General features: G+C 40.5%; 1 protein-coding gene across 3 annotated transcripts in view; it reads right to left on the reverse strand.

Annotated features, from left to right (window-relative positions):
- Positions 1–16,950, reverse strand: part of KSR2 (kinase suppressor of ras 2) — a 683,331-nt gene that overhangs the window by 225,290 nt on the left and 441,091 nt on the right. For all 3 annotated transcript variants that reach the window (XM_077462057.1, XM_077462058.1, XM_077462059.1), the window contains one exon: positions 4,911–4,994. In XM_077462057.1, the coding sequence (XP_077318183.1) occupies positions 4,911–4,994 (84 nt within the window). The remainder of the gene's footprint in view (positions 1–4,910; positions 4,995–16,950) is intronic.

A 16,950-nucleotide genomic window follows, 5' to 3' on the forward strand; every position in this document is an offset into this window, starting at 1 on the left:
CAAGACCTACAGGCACTCGTGCCACGCTGCACTCCTTCTGTTCACACTACCAGGGGCCTCGAGTCAGAGGTGTAAGAGAAGTGGTTAAACAATAAAGAGAAGGTACATTTTAATTCATTTTAGGCTCACAGGTATTGACAAGGACTTTTCTGGAAAGAAAATGTAAATTAAACAATTGCAGCCACCGCATCTAAGGACTGGTAAGCTATACTTTAAAACAGGGGTAGGAAACCTTAGAAAGGTGAAGATCTACCTGAACAAAATGGGAGAAGTCAAAGATCACCAGGCACTGTATTGCCCAATGTCACCTCCTCACTAATTGCCAATACAATGCCTCATCACCACCTGCTTTAACCCCTTGGTCTCTGTACTGCACAGGGTTGTAGGGTGCTTGCAAAGCAGCCCCATTCACTTGAATGTGTCGTGCTTGGTGGGTGATACACCCGCCAAGCATGACAGGGCAAATTATAACTCCTGTGGCCAAGGCATATATGTACACCCATGGCCACTGCAGCTAAAGGGAGTGCAAATCAGCTTTAACTTTCCTAAGCCTTCTATGACAGTTGCTTTCTGTTAAAGCTGGTGTTATGTCTCTGATCACATCGGTGCACTGCAGTTCAGATTGTGTGAAATGCACTGACCTAAATAAATTAGAAGATAATAGACAAGAGGAGCTCATTGTCAGCACACCACAAACTGGGATTTTTCTATTTCTCTGTCCCCTTCCTACGGTCTTATTGCAGCAGGATACAAAGAGGCAGAGTGCAGTTTATCCGCTTGCCGACCGCCACATGTATGTAGCAGGCATTTCCTCAGGCTGATCTAATCAGTAAGGCGAGAACTGTCTGCTAACAACAGCGTGGGCTTTTTCAACCCCCCTTCTTCTCTTCACAGAGACACTCAAGGCTGCAGTGTAGGAACCTCCCTATTAGGAGAGACTGAGCCAATCATCAGGCGACAGCAAAGCACTGTGGAATAGAAAGTCCAGCGCAATGCAGCCTGATTGACTGAAGTATGTAACAGGACTACAAATCCCAGGCTGCATTGCGAGTAGCAGGAAGTTGGTGGGAGAGGGGGTAAGGTCACAGGAACTAGACCTGGAAGCACTCTTCGTTCCTGGACTCCATGAGGAGAGCTACTCTTCGGCTGCTGTGGAGGAGGATCGCGGGCCTACCAAAGGGACACACCATCTACAACTCCAGCCCAGAGAAACAGATTGACAAAGCTGGAGAAGGACGCCCAGCAGCAGTGTGGTATGTCATAGGAGAGGCCGTTGCAGCAGCTCAGAGACTGAACGCCACTGCGACACACCTGCATCCAGGAGAGACGATCGATTGCATGTCTGAGGACCACTGATTGCACGCAGGATTTGGTGAGAGGGCCGTGCCCAGGAAACTTTATTGCTTTTCATAAGACACCACATCTAAATAAAGTGCACATGCACCTGTTAGCTGGATCACACAGAGGAATACTACTACTACTATCATTGCATCAGCCATTCCACATTCCTCTCATCGCCTTATTATATTGAGGGATTCTTGTTCACAGAGTTCCTACATTGCCGGTGAAAATAACAAATGCAAAGCTTTGCTCATCGAACACTGTTGCTGTGGCTCTTAAAGGAGACAAACCGTGGGTATTGAAATTACTTCATTGTGTGTAATAGAGACATCATAGGCCGGTCTGGGGTTTCCATTTATTCATAGCATTTCACACTTATGAAAAGCTTGTTTTAGTAGGCTATTGAATCTGTGCATATTGTCATTTATTTTCTTGTTTATGGTTGCATAGTGTTATGGACTGTTTTCCTTTAAACCGCTTCAACCAAGACCTGGATACTTATACAGATCTTAGCTGACTGATTTTAAGCTAAATTTTATTTTATATAAAGTAAACATAAAAATACAGCACTGTGTTGTGTATTATTATCAGGTTATTCTATCCATCATTAAGCTAGGTGTGTCAGAGGGGCTGAGAGGGTTTACTGGGGTTGAGAGGCAGAACGACAGATTGAACCAATAATTAAAAGCAGCTCTTTCGGGGGTTTTCTACATGTACATTTACGTTGGCAGAATGGCCCGGCTGGGCAAATGGGCGTATCTATACGTCCCTTTCAATCTCCCGCCATGGCGGTGTGTGCTGGCTGCCGGTGGCACGCGCACGCCCTCACAGTAAAATCACTCCCTAGGACACACTTAACCCCTTCACTCCCCCGTAGTGGTTAACCCTTTCACTGCCAGTGTCATTTACACAGTAAGCAATGCATTTTTATCACACTGATCGCTGTAAAAATGACAATGGTGCCAAAATAGTGTCAAAAATGTCCGCTGTGTCTACCATAATGTCGCAGTCACTATAAAAATCACAGATCGCCTCAATTACTAATAAAAAAATAAAATAAATCAAAATGCCATAAAACTATCCCCTATTTTGTAGACGCTATAAATTTTGCGCAAACCAATGAATATACACTTATTGTGACTTTTTTTTACCAAAAAAATGTAGAAGAATACATATCGGCCTAAACTGAGGAAAAAAAATGTTTTTTTATATAAATTTGGGGGATATTTATTACAGCGTCAAAAAGAAAAGTTTTTTAAAAAATTATGCCTTTTTTTGTTTATAGCGCAAAAAATAAAAATCGCAGAGATTATCAAATACCACCAAAAAAAAGCTCTATTTGTGCGAAAAAAAGGACATCAATTTTGTTTGGGTACAATGTCGCATGACCGCGCAACTGTCAGTTAAAACCACGCAGTGCCGAACAAAAAAAATGGCCCGGTCATTCTGCAGCCAAATCCTCCGGATCTGAAGTGCGAAGATGGAGCTGGCCACAGTCACTACTATTAAAAAAAACAGTCCCACTCTGACTGCTTCTCAACGACGCTCCTCATTCTGCAAATGGCAGCAAGCCGAAGTCACAATCAACCAGTCACCTGTTGGTGATCGACTGGTAGATTGCGACTGACCGTTTGCCGACTCCTGCTTTAAAAGGAAGACATAGAGACTGTTGTTGCTGCAAATGCTAGTTCCTTGTCAGTCATGCTGACCTCTTGTTTAAATACTGCATCATTAGCTCAGAACAAGTGTGCAAATAAGGACTTTTAACATTTTTCTGACTTGCCCCTTGACTGATACTTGTCCCAACTCAATAACTTAGTACATGCAAAAGCTGGTGGGCCCGCAAAGCATTGGAGCTAGAGACATGCAAACAATAAACATAAGAGAACAGAAAAAGGTTGACAATGGCAACCTCCTAATTTACACCCCCAGAAGTTTTCTTTAAAGTATATGTAAACCTTAGCAATGAACATCCCATTTGGTCAGTTAAATATATAAGTGAAAGTGTTTTATTTTTTTTATATCTGTTCAAAAATTACAAAAAATACTTGTTAATCTTGTCCTTTGTTTTGTGCACACTTGTTATATTAAAGCAAGAAAACAGCCCTTCACATTTGTATCTTGGACTACAGAATCATTAATCTCTATGTTGAGGACAATAGGATAGGTAATGGGTCTGATCAGTTTAACGAAAGAAAACTTGTCAGGGTTGATACCACTGATATTACTCAGTTGTGTGTTGTCTGAAAACAGGCCTAAAGCCGGCCATAGACAGATCAAAATTCAACTGGTTCAGCAGGGATTATACAAATTTCAACTAGTGTATGGACATTCCTGTTCGACAGGCGATCGTTTGATCAACTTCTGTTGAACAAACAAGTAGGAAAATGTATGTTAATCAGTGACTGCAGCTGTTGATAATTGTATTCTGACAGCAGCAAGTCCCACTATAAGAATACAATGTCCCGGTGAGGGGGATTCTTCCATTCACCTCATTTATTGCCCTGCTGGCTGAATAAAAAAAAAATACTTGTCCAGGTTTAGTTGCACTTCTGGCACATCAACAGGTATTATTCTGTACGTAAAAGGGGCTACAAAGGGATACAAATCAGGGAAATGTGCGTGCATTTTAGATACTGTAGGTGACCGTGATATTGTGTCAATCTCGCCGCTTTTATCGGCGAGATTGACACCCTGTGAGGGGGGTGCCCCCCTTCCCCCAGAGCACCCACCCCCCCATGTGGAGGGCACATGGCCTGGTACGGCTCAGGAGGGGGGTGCTCGCTCGTCCCCACCCCCTTTCCTGACCAGCCGGGCAGCGTGCTCGGATAGGGGTCTGGTATGGATTTTGGGGGGACCCCACACCGTTTTTTTCGGCGTAGGGGATTCCCCTTAAAATTCCTACTGGACCTAAGGGCCTGGAATGCCCCCGAAGGCATGCAGGCTTCATTAGTGAGGTGACATTATCGTCTCTCGCTCGCTCGCTACTATAGGAAAATGACATTTTCCTATTGCAGCCAGTGCGAGAACCAGCGCGGCGGGATCGCGCTGGTTAGAGAAGCCTATCTGTATATGGTAGTGCCGCACAGTGTATAGAGAAAAAAAGGAGAAGGGAGAGAAGTATCATCTACTTCTCTCCCTTCTCCTCTTTTTCTCTATAAACTGCGTGGCACTACCATATACAGATAGTCATTTTGGGTAGGAGTAACCCTTTTCAGTGCACGCTGCGGTCTTTTCATTTCTTTATTTAACCAGTTGATGCAGAGGTACCCTACACATTACATTGGTTAGAGAAGCCTGTCGCCGGGAACCAGCGTGACAGGATCGCACTGGAAACACAATACCGGCGGCACCTACTGTACGTACAACATATAATATATACTGTAATGTACACTGGAAGGTTTATTCTTAAACACTCATTTCACCTATACCAAGTGATGTCATCACATGGGCAATTGAGCAAATAATGTCATTCAACAGCATGTTTGTCAAATCTGGTGTACCATTTCCATTGTAAGAGGTTTATGTTGAACAGATATTTCAGACTTGATTGAAATTGGACAACGTACTTGCAGTTTTTACATTTCAGTCCAAACAGCATTCCTTTCCCACAGACAGTACAGGTCTGAGACATCCAGTACTTGGTAGAAAACCTAGGAAGCAAGCAAAGGACATCAGGCTGACTCATGATGAAAATAAAATGACAATGTTAAGCAGAATAAATTGTACTTCTGTTAATACTAATGCACTTGTTACTACTGATAATCAACATGTCTATCTACCAGCTAAAAATAAGTCAAACCCTTTCATTTCTGAGTGACTCAGATCTTTTTTTTTTTCAATTTTCATATCTTCTTGAAAAAGGATAATTTCTGTTAGCACCAGCATTACCACTACAACTATGGACGAAACTATATTTGATAACAGCTGTCACCGGCTCCAAAATAAAGTGCAGGGCACCAAAGTGGGCACTGACATTTTACAAGCCATTGTCTGTGGTGTTTCCTTCCCAACAGCGAAGGTTACAAAAAGATTGGAACATTGCTCATTTCATAAAATGAACAAGCCAAGTGCTTCCACTTCTGTGACATACATCACCGAGACTTTACTGAAATGTTTTTTATTACGGGATTAATTTGTGGTGAATCCTGGTCACGTGGCACCAAAATATTAAGGGTGAGGGAGTCTAGCTTTTGCTTCATTCTTGTCTTATGTTATAATGATAAAGTGATGAATAAATAGTTACTGTAATTACATGGAGATAACACTTGTCTATAGGTTTACATGATGCATGGGAATGTGGTCAGGAATTTGCAAATATGCACATCCAATAGACAGTGCACCTTAGGACAACTCTCCATAGAGGATATACTTGACATGGGCTTATCTCTGTTTAGTCAGGAGAGAACAATAATAATCACCTGAATACTCTCCAGCTCCAAGATTATCATTCTGGTGGTCAGTGTTTAGTAAAACTCAGCTGTGACTGTTCTGTGTCCATGCAAGGTCATAGAATTGCATTAGCATCATTTTAAATGAATAACAATGTATGTAACTAACAATATACTTAACTCTCAGCTACAATCCCAGAGTGCCCTGGCCCCAGGTTATGTGACCCAGCAAACCAGTGGCAGTGCAATGGGTGCTGATATCTGCACATTATTCGAACTAAGTGAAAGAAGACTTTGCTATCGTAGTTGCCAACAGCACAAACCTGATACAATCACACAGCCTAACACATCAGGCTTAAGTGTAACGTTTGTTTTGTAGAGAAGAAAACTATCCTCTCTAGGTAAATTAAATACACACAAACTTTTTATATATATATACTATACATTGATATATTTCGCTATTCCAAGGACAATGTGGTTAGTTTCATTATTTCCTTTTTAAAACTGATTTGTATATGAGGTCTTTACATAAACATCTATTACAACCTCAGAACTATAAAAAGATAAGCTGCCTTTAGACGTGAATGACCCTTAGGCCACATGCATTCTAGGCATTTAGCCTATGTGTGTCCAATCCTTGCATTTTAGTAAACATGGGAGGCACAGGTGCAGTGTCCAGCCCTGTTGCCTGCAGTCTGTCAAAGTCTGAAGTCTTTGAAATGTTGAAATATGCTAAGGCTGGACAGGGCTGAATGCTGTACCAAGTGTTTCTCACATTTAGGGTCCTATGCTTTCAGGTACGTATGCCTAGGATACAAGTATTCTGACACTATGGATGGTATTACTATGTTCTTTATCAAACTGATTTGTGAATAAGAGGGTCCTAATGAACTCTACTGTTACAAGAACCAAACTATAAAAAGACTAGCTGCAATGTCTGAATTGCCGTAAAAAATGGATGAACCCTAGTCCATGTACACACTGGGTGTTTATCCCATGTGGGTCCAATCCCAGCATTTTATTGTACCTTGGGAGGCACAGGTGTAGCATCCAGCCCCGCCACCTACTGCTTGTCAAAGTCTATGGCGGGCTGAAATAAGTTGCAGATGGATGGGGCTGAATGCTGTACCAAATGGTACTTGCGTTTAAGGCCCTATGAGTTCAGGGACAATTGGTATCTATGCCTCCCTGGTGGACTAAATTGCCAGGATTGGAAGCACAAGGGCTCAGTGTGCATGTGGCTTTAAAGAGGATATCACCCAACATGTAAATCTGTTTGCTGTAACTGTGTTTGTAGCTTAGTGCAGACTTATGAGAAAGCAATGAGCCAATTACATAAGAAGAAGATGAGTTTATGAGGGTGTTCAGGACATTAGCACTGTACAATACTCCTCTAGGTAGCGATGTCCCAATGAGGAGACATTTTGAATTTATTTGCATTTTATTAAAGTCACAGAATCTGTAAAAGGAAAGGAAACTTTACAACCTTATAAATTATAAAATGGATTGTATACCAATTATACATATTTCAATTTTAGACAAAGTAGGATTTTCTTTTAAGTCTTTTAACACTTGACTGCTAAGGGCTTAGGTGAGTATGTAAATGTATATAAAAAGTCCAAAGCATCTTATGTCCTTAAAATGCCATAGCAGCGCCCATGTCAGTCCATTCACGTGACAAGCTTTTATATGATTCCACATATAAGAAAACAAAGGTGAAATTACTTCTTTAAGTGGCTGAAGCTCTCGTTACAGTGATCGTGATAATCTCTCTGACTTAAGACCCAATTCAGGGCCAAGAGTGCATCTTCATGCTGTATTATTGTGAATACTGCATGAAGTTGCACTCTTGGCCCCAAATTTAGCCTTAAATCAGAGAGATGATCTTCCACATAATAAAAAAAAGTTTTTTTGAGAAATGTTCTGGAATTCTGCTTAGCCCACAATTATTTCTGGTACGGTAATAATGTTTTCTCCCTGCAGAGAGGAGTCGCTATAGGCACACCCAGTATTGCAAACCTTTTCATGGGAGAGTGGGAGGATAAAGTAATTTTCAGTGTAAAAAGAGAAGAATTAATCTTTTACAAGCAATACATTGATGACTTGTTTTTCATATGGGCAGTATCTACAGAATCTCCCCAACAGTTTTTCCAGAAATTAAATGCGAATAACAACAATATTAAGTTAACAACCCAGTGAAGTAGAGAGGAAATTCATTTTTTAGATGTTAATATATACCGTCAGAACGATAGTTTAGAGACAAAAGTTTTTTTTAAGCCAACAAATCGCAACAGTTAAAAAACATTCCCAAGGGTCAGATCATGAGAGTGAAAAGAAACTGCTCTCAGACTGTACACACATGATCAGAATTTTGGCCAGCAAAAGACTGATGAGAGCTTTTCATCAGAAAATGCGACCGCGTGTATGCTCCATCGGAATTTAGCTGGCCGAATTCCCGCCAGGAAAAATTTGATGTTCTCAATTTTCACGCATGCTCAGATTCAACTACGAGATGGAAGCTATTGACTACTAGGTATTGAACTTTCTTTTTCTAGTCCCGTCGTATGTCACCGTGTTCTTGGCGGTCGAAATTTGGTGCGACCATGTGTAGACAAGACAGTTTGAGCGGAATTCCCATCGGAATTCCAACGGGAAAACCATCAAAGGTTCAGATCGTGTGTACGGAGCATAAGGGATATAATTTGAAGTTTTTAGACAACATAGTAGAGGAGGTACTTACAATACCCATAGAGGATTGTCTAAGGGAAACAGCACCGATTAGACAGAATAATAGTCAGGAGTGGGGCTTTACCTCAGGATTTCATTCACAGTTCAGAAGTGGAATCCATCTTTAAAGAGTATTGGCATGTACTACTTTTAGATAAAAAAAACCTCAATGCTGTACTCCTTTCTATTCCTAAATTTATTTATTGGAAAGTGCCCCATAAGGGGTCTTGAAGATCTGGAAATTTTGTTTTCACCTCCAATAATAAGAACTTTTACATTAGGCAATTTATCACCTGCAATACCACGCATGTGGTATATGCCCTAGAATGTCCATGTGGGCTTATGTACATAGGACGCACAAAGAGATCTTTAAAGGTTAGAATAGCTGAACATATTCAGAATACAAAAATAGAGTTCAAAGACCACAATGTTTCTCTACATTTCAAATTGAAACATAGCCAGGACCCATCGGGCTTGACATTTTGGGGTATTGAGTGCCTAAAACCAGTTTCGAGAGATTCCAACATTATCAGGGAGCTCTCAAAACAGGAAACCCATTGGATATTCCTTACAGATATCCTCTCACCCAAAGGGTTACACACTGAGTTGGTAATCAACTGTTTTATCAGTGATTCTTAAGTGAGTCCTGACACAACATAGGTTCATACTATAGAAATCTGTATTATTTATATAGGATAGCCTGATTCCATTTCATGAATTTTGATATAAATTGATATTGATATCTCAAATGATTGGGTTAACTGGAAAACATTTTTTTTAATATTTTCCATTAGGGCATATATCAAAAAGGTTTATTTTATACATTTTTAATCTTTTATTAGAAAGTTTTCTCTGCTTGTTATTGATTGAGTATTTGGAAATTACTGATTTGGCAATGCACATATTTATTTGTCTATGCAGATTTATTGAACAATATATGATATTCGCATTGACCATATTGTATTGTTTTAACAACAAAAATATTGTATTATTCAGTCTCTCAGCTGTCAGTGCCTGTATCTTTTCCCCCCTCTGTGTCAAACTATAGTACGTTGTGTGCATAGGAGGAGGAACGGTCAGCACATAAGAAGTAAACCATGGATTCTATATTTTTTTAGACCGGATCGTAACGTTGTGAGATCACGCCCTCAGGTGAAGTCGGAAGTGACGAAACTCGTCAGTTGCGTGATCTCCACGACGACTGGAAGTGATGTTTGCTTGTCATGGTCAGCTGGGAATTACTAGAAAGAAACAGTGCGACTGTTCGTATGAGACTGTCGGCTTCCTACACAGCAGGCTCTATTATTTTTACAAGCTAGTACGTATATTCTGTATGGGGGGTATTTGGCTACAATAACATTTTAAAAAGCAGGATTACATTATGTGGCATTTTTACTTTCCTACACGATCCTGCTGCATGGGAGCCATCTATACCTCCACCCTAACAGAATTAGTGGATGACTTGCCTTCAAAGTGACAACAAAGGAATACCTTAAGGCGTATGAAATATTAACATCTGGTGAGTGCATACGCTAAGGGGAGTGTTACTCACTTGGTAACATTCTGGATAAGTGGTGCACGAGTGATAACAACTAGGATCACTGTAATTTCACCTTTTTTTATTATATGTGGAATCATATAAAAGCTTGTCACATGTGGATGGACTGACAGGAGCGCTGCTATGGCGTTTTAAGGACATAAGATGTGTTGGACTTTTTAAATGCTATTGTTTTTACTTGGATATGTTTTATAGTAGCTGCTGACACCATATAAGATATTTTGTTTTATTTATCTTATTTAACATAGTGGCTAAGATTTAGTGCTATGTAGTTAATATAAATCATTTTAAGAGTTTTCTTTTGGCGCTGAGTGGTGTCAATATGCCGTCACTGTGCACTTTTTTTACATGTAAATGTATATATTTATCTTTGCTATTTGTTCATTAGGGTCCTTATGGATAAGCTGTGGGGTTTGAGTTGAACATGAGTTCAAGGCAAACTCAAGTGGTTTGCTGTTCAGGAACGCAGTGAACCGATGCAGCAGTTTGCTCCTATAGCAACCAATTACAATAACACCCCTTTCACACTGGGGCACTTTTCAGGTGCTACAGTGCTAAAAATAGCTCCTGCAAAGTGCCCTGAAACAGCCGCTGCTGTCTCTCTAATGTGAAAGCCCCGAGGGCTTTCACACTGGAGCAGTGCGCTGGCAGGACACTCAAAAAAGTCCTGCTAGCAGCATCTTTGGAGCGGTGAAGGAGCAGTGTATAAACTGCTCCTGCCCATTGAAATAAATGGGACAGCGTGGCTATACTGCCGGCATAGCGCTGCTGTAGCAGCACTTTGCAGTGGTTTTTAACCCTTTCTCGGCCACTAGCGGGGGTTAAAACCTGGCTAAAAATAGAGCTTTTCAGTGGTTTTTAACCCTTTCTCGGCCACTAGCGGGGGTTAAAACCTGGCTAAAAATAGAGCTTTTCAGTGGTTTTTAACCCTTTCTCGGCCACTTGTGGGGGTTAAAACATGGCTAAAAATAGCGCCGCTTTACCACCAAAGCCATCCCCACCCAAGTGTGAAAGGGGCCTTATACATATAGAGAACTTTGAACTATGGCCGGGTGGCTTAAAAGGGCCAATAATGGGGGTTACCCTAAACACCAACCCTATCCCATTCAAAAGGGATCCCAGCAGCCTTTTGTCAGTGTGTATGGGATACGGGATAGGGAGAACAGTGTGTGTTGGATAGTAGATAGGGAGAACAGACAGTGTTTGATTAGGGAGATTAGATGTTCTAAACAGTACTGAATTCAGTATTATACAGGGATATACATAGTAATGTACTGTGTTACATTTTACTGGGAGAGATAGTTGCTGCTCAACAGTGCTATACTACCAACTCCCGCTACCTCTGCTGGCCTGAAACCATTCAGAGATAAATTTCTGCACTAGTAACCCCCCCACCCCCCAATTTGTAAATTCCAAAAGTGCATTTAAACTCCCCCACCAGTTCAATATCTCCTGATGAAGTCCCTGCCCTGTGATGAAACATGTTGAGGCGGAAGTGACATCAGACATAAGCGGGTCCCTTATCTGTTGGTATGTATACCAGGCTTTTGTAGTGTAATATACAGGATACCAGTGATTCTATTTGACTAAGCAATTGTATTTAATTTGACAGCTATAGAAGCTGTTTGTTTTTAATGCATGATCCAGCTGTGCTTATCTGACAATTTAGGACCTTCTTAGGGATAAGAGGTCATATATCTGGTAAGACCTTTTGTTGCTTATAACACTGGACACAGAAGTGGAAATTACTGGAAAGAAAAAGTAGTGTTTTCATTCACACTTCTTTTAGAAACAGTGACATAAAATAGCGATGGCAGTCCATTGAGTCTGCCTTTTTTTTTTCTTTTTTTTGTTGTTTGTTTTTTGGGATTTTTTGGGCTTTTATTTTTTGTTAACTTGTCTGAGTATAGATCTATATTTGTCTCAATCATGTTTGAAGCCATTTACTGTTGGTTGTCTCAATACCTCTGAATGAAGTTTATTCCAAGAATCAATTACCCTTTCAGTAAAATGATACTTTCTAAGATTAGTTTTGAACTTTCCTTCAGTTAGTTTGAGGTCATGTCCCTGTGTTCTTGATTTTGGTTTCATATTGAAAAACTGCCCTCTTGAACCTTATTCAACCTCTTGATGTATTTAATTTTTCAATCATGTCTGGATACACCACATCCACAAGCTTCCCCCTATCTAGATGACAGCTTACTTCCGTGAACCAATGTTAGCAGATTGGTCTGGCAGGAACAACCTTTCGTAAACCCACGCCGATTACTACTAATGATACTGTTTTCTTCAGTAAATTCTTAGAATCCCCTCCAATAATTAACCTACTATGGATGTTAGGTTGACTGGCCTGTAGTTTCCAGGAATGTGTCTCTGCCCTTTTTTGTTGTTATTGTTAGTGCAATTTATTTCTGAGAAGACTGAACAGAAGTACGGTAACTGTTTAAATGGTTTGCAACATCCAGATCTCCCTCAACATAGAGTATGCGTTGTGCCCAGTTTTCATTTTAGTGATCTCATTCTATTTTTCCTTCTATTACTAATGTACCTAAAAAAAAAAAAATTATCTCCTTTCTTATTAGATTTACACATTTCCTAATTTTTCTGTGCTTTGGGAGCACTGCTAACCTGTGTGTGTATCCTACGTACCTCTTTAGTGAACCATATTGTTTTTTTCTTCCGTTTATTCTTACTAACATGCCTGATATATCATTTTTATTCAAAATTCTTTTGGACTTTATTGATAGTCACATGGATTTAATGACTATATTGTATGGATGATTTGGCATTCTGTGTTAATGTATTCACAATATATGGTCGGGGAGCTTGATTGCGCTTTTGTCATTCACAAATTAATTTATGATACAAACTGTATGATGTCACAAATCATTTATTCATTTTCTAATGGAGGTATATAGTGTATTTTTACCACCCTTAGCTGCTCCTGCAACCTCACTATCCTGCCACCATTACCAGCTCATCCGGTGCTCTAGCAAGTAATGCAGCCACACACAAAAAAGGGTAATTAACTAAGAACAACTAATCAGCCTCTAGCTTTTCATTTTCATAGCATAAACATTAGCTAAAGGCAAAAAAAAAAATTCTTTTTTAGTTTTGGTTAGAGAGGAAAGGGCTTAGAATGTCTGTCAGATTTTATTGCTGTCTGTGCCCACTTTAGAAGATTCACCCTCTATTTGTACTGTTTACAGTTGTCATTGAAAGAGAAAGTAAAAGAAAATCACACATTTTGGGTTCACATCAGAAAAGTAATAGAGGGGAAATCTTCCAATGGGGACATTTGTTTTGGTGACCCTGGTGACAGCCCAGAATTTCCTCACTTTTGGAGGATTTCCTCTCACTTCCTGTTTTGGCTATGAGACAGGAAGTGAAGGGATATCTCCCTTATGGGACACAGATGGCAAACAAAATGGAGTGGTGATTGACGGTGAATCTACACCAGGGGGCATTTTTTTTTTTTTTTTAAATAAAGGATTTATCAAAAACGACCTCCTGTGTTTTATACACTACACTTCATTTTTTGGTGAACGAGTAGGGGTACCATGTACCTCATACTTATTCACATGGGGGTGGGATCTGGGGGCCCCCTTATGCCTCCCACCAGCAGACCCCCACAACAATTGGCCAAGATTGTGAGGAAGAGGCCCTTGTCCACATTAATATGTATACAGGGTGCTTTGCGGAGGCAGAGACCCGCTTCCCCAAAGCACCCCCTCCTTTTCGAGGGCATGTGTCCTGGTATAGCAGTGTGCAGAGTGTCCAACCAGAATTTGTAGTGGTAATTTGTGGCAACACCTCTTTAGCACCTGATAGTTTAAATACATGTACAATCTATAGGGATTTGAGCACAGATGTATATTTACTCTGTTGTAATGCAGGTCAGTGACCAGATCTAAACCTAGTAGCTCTTCTCCACCTTGTGTCTCTTTATGCCCCATGCTGGCATGGTGTCCACTTTAGCATTTGCAGTGGCAGAGCAGTGTAGGATTGGCCGTAAAAGGGATTACTTGGATGCAGTTGGCCAGCTTAAACGTGTGAACTAAAAATCCCTGTTTTTCATTGCATAGTTTGCTGGAAAGGGTGTATAGCAGTGTTCAGAGGGTCTATCCAGAATTTGTTATCATGTGGTCACACCCCTTTAGCACCTGATACATATACAAGCTATTGGGATTTGGGCACAGGTATATCTTTTCTTTATGTGGCCTGATATGGCTCTCACGTAAGCTGTTGCTTGAGCCTGAAGTCTGAAAAAACTGCCTAATGTTGATCTTCACAGGACCACAGATCCCTGCTTAACATAGGCATTTACAAGTACAGTTCTGCATTGTTACCCTTAGGGCACATTAGCCTTGCCTGCAACCTCCCTTACACTATCCAAAATGAAAAAAAAAAGTTTTGCCTTTTAGTTACGCTTTAATTGAACAAGCTGAAATTAGAAACTGATTGGTTACTATGCATAGCTGCTCTATATTCTGTCTGCTCCAGTTCTAATAAAGTGATACTAAAGTTAATAAACAAAAAAAATAACAAACATGACATACCTGCTCTGTGCAATGGTTTTGAACAGAGCAGACAAAATACTTCCTTTCTTGAGTCTGCCGTTGGCACTCATGGCTCCTCCCCCTGTTAAGTGCTCCCGTAGCAAGCCACTTGCTATGGGGAAACTCATGCTTGCTTTAAACCCCTGCTCCATAAGACAAACAGAGCGGGGTTGGTCCTGCTCCCACTCCCTCCTCACTGCCTGTGATTGACAGCCAATGAGGAAGGAGAGCCGAGAGTGCTTCTGCTCTTGTGCACATCGATGGATCTAGATCGGGCTCAGGTATGGGGGGGGGCTGCAAACTGAAGGTAAAAAAACTTCAGCTTTTAGAATCACAAAATTTCCCTCCTAATGTTTCCAAATATGGTCTTCAGTTGCAACATTTCTAACGTTGGCTGCAGGGTAAATCATGCTTTGTGTCTCCTAATCTGCAGGCTATTCCAGAACTCCAGCACTCAAAAACATTTGTGGTCATTATATCTCTGAAATACTACACTAAATATTCTCCCATGACTGTATATTATTTATGGCTATTGTCTCTGAAATAATACACTCTGATTTCTATTTGGGATAAAACTGCCTTGTCTCTCCTTCCAATATTGCAACCTGATCAAGCTGCTTGTCTCTAAAATAATACAGTCTACTTTTTATTTCATGATAAAGTATACCTGGTCGTTCCCTCTGTGGCATACTAAAGCTATTTATGTAGTGTGCAGAAAGTGTGTACAATATCACTGGCTTTTCTCTCCCAAAAATGTTATTAAAGTTTTGCAAAATACAAAATAAATTATATGACAATTGTATTTTTATCACATAATGTAAAAAGGGTTTATCAATGTTAACTAGACTTGATTGGGTAGACTATCACCCCATTTAATTAATCTAAAACATCAATAATATACTAGAGAAAAAACAAGAGAGAAAAAAGGATTGCACTGAGAAGAACAAATCTCAGGGACAATGGTAAATTGTGCATATGAAGCGGTAAGAAACCACCTCCTAATATTTCTGGCTTTTGTCTCTAAAATAATATACTTAAAATGTTATTTCATTACAACATAACTGGTCTCTCCCTCTTAGATTGCAGCCCAATAAAGCTGCTTACACACTGTGCATCGAGTCTGTACAATATTTTTGGCTATTGAAATAATACACTCACATTTTTATTTCATATTAAAAACCTCTCTTGTCTCTCCCTCTTAAATTGCAGCCAAATTAAGCAACTTATACATTATCTCACAAAAGTAAGTACACTCCTCACATTTTTGTAAATATTTTATTATATAGTTTCATGTGACAACACCGAACAAAATATACTTTGCTACAATATAAAGTAGTTAGTGTACAGCTTGTATAACAGTGTAAATTTGCTGTCCCCTCAAAATAACTCAACACACAGCCATTAATGTCTAAACCGCTGGCAAAAAAAGTGAGTACACCCCTAACTGAAAATGTCCAAACTGGGCCCAAAGTGTCAATATTTTGTGTGTCCTCCATTATTTTGACAGCACTGCCTTAATCCTCTTGGGCATGGAGTTCACCAGAGCTTCACAGGTTGCCACTAGAGTCCTCTTCCACTCTTCCATGATGATATCACGGAGCTGGTGGATGTTAGAGACCTTGTGCTCCACCTTCCATTTTGAGGATGCCCCACAGATGCTCAATAGGGTTTAGGTCTGGAGACATGATTGGCCAGTCCATCACCTTTACCCTCAGCTTCTTTAGCAAGGCAGTGGTCATCTTGGAAGTGTGTTTGGGTCATTATGTTGGAATATGCTCTACTTTAGTGTGTCACAGTACATGTTGGCATTCATGGTTCCTCTCAATGAACTGTAGTTTCCCAGTGACAGCAGCACTCTTGCAGTCCCAGACCATGACACTCCCACTACCATGCTTGACTGTAGGCAAGACACACTTGTCTTTGTACTCCTCACCTAGTTGCCACCACACACGCTTGACACCATCTGAACCAAATAAGTTCATCTTGGTCTCATCAGAACACAGGACATGGTTCCATTAATCCATGTCCATAGTCTGCTTGTCTTCAGCAAACTGTTTGCGGGCTTTCTTGTGCATCATCTTTAGAAGAGGTTTCCTTCTGGGACGACAGCCATGCAGACCAATTTGATGCAGTGTGCGGCATATGGTCTGAGCACTGACAGGCTGACTCTCCACCCCTTCAAACCCTGCAGCAATTATAGCAGCACTCATACATCTATTTCCCAAAGACAACCTCTGGATATGATGCTGAGTATGTGCACTCTACTTCTTTGTTCGACCATGGCAAGGTCTGTTCTGAGTGGAACCAGTTCTGTTAAACTGCTGTATGGTGAACAGGAACAGACTCTGGACTGCCGCACTCTTAAAGAAAACGC

The sequence above is a fragment of the Lithobates pipiens genome, unplaced genomic scaffold (genome assembly GCF_037356315.1).
Source record: "Lithobates pipiens isolate NorthernLeopardFrog02 unplaced genomic scaffold, aLitPip1_a1.2 Scaffold_3, whole genome shotgun sequence".
Taxonomy (NCBI): domain Eukaryota; kingdom Metazoa; phylum Chordata; class Amphibia; order Anura; family Ranidae; genus Lithobates; species Lithobates pipiens.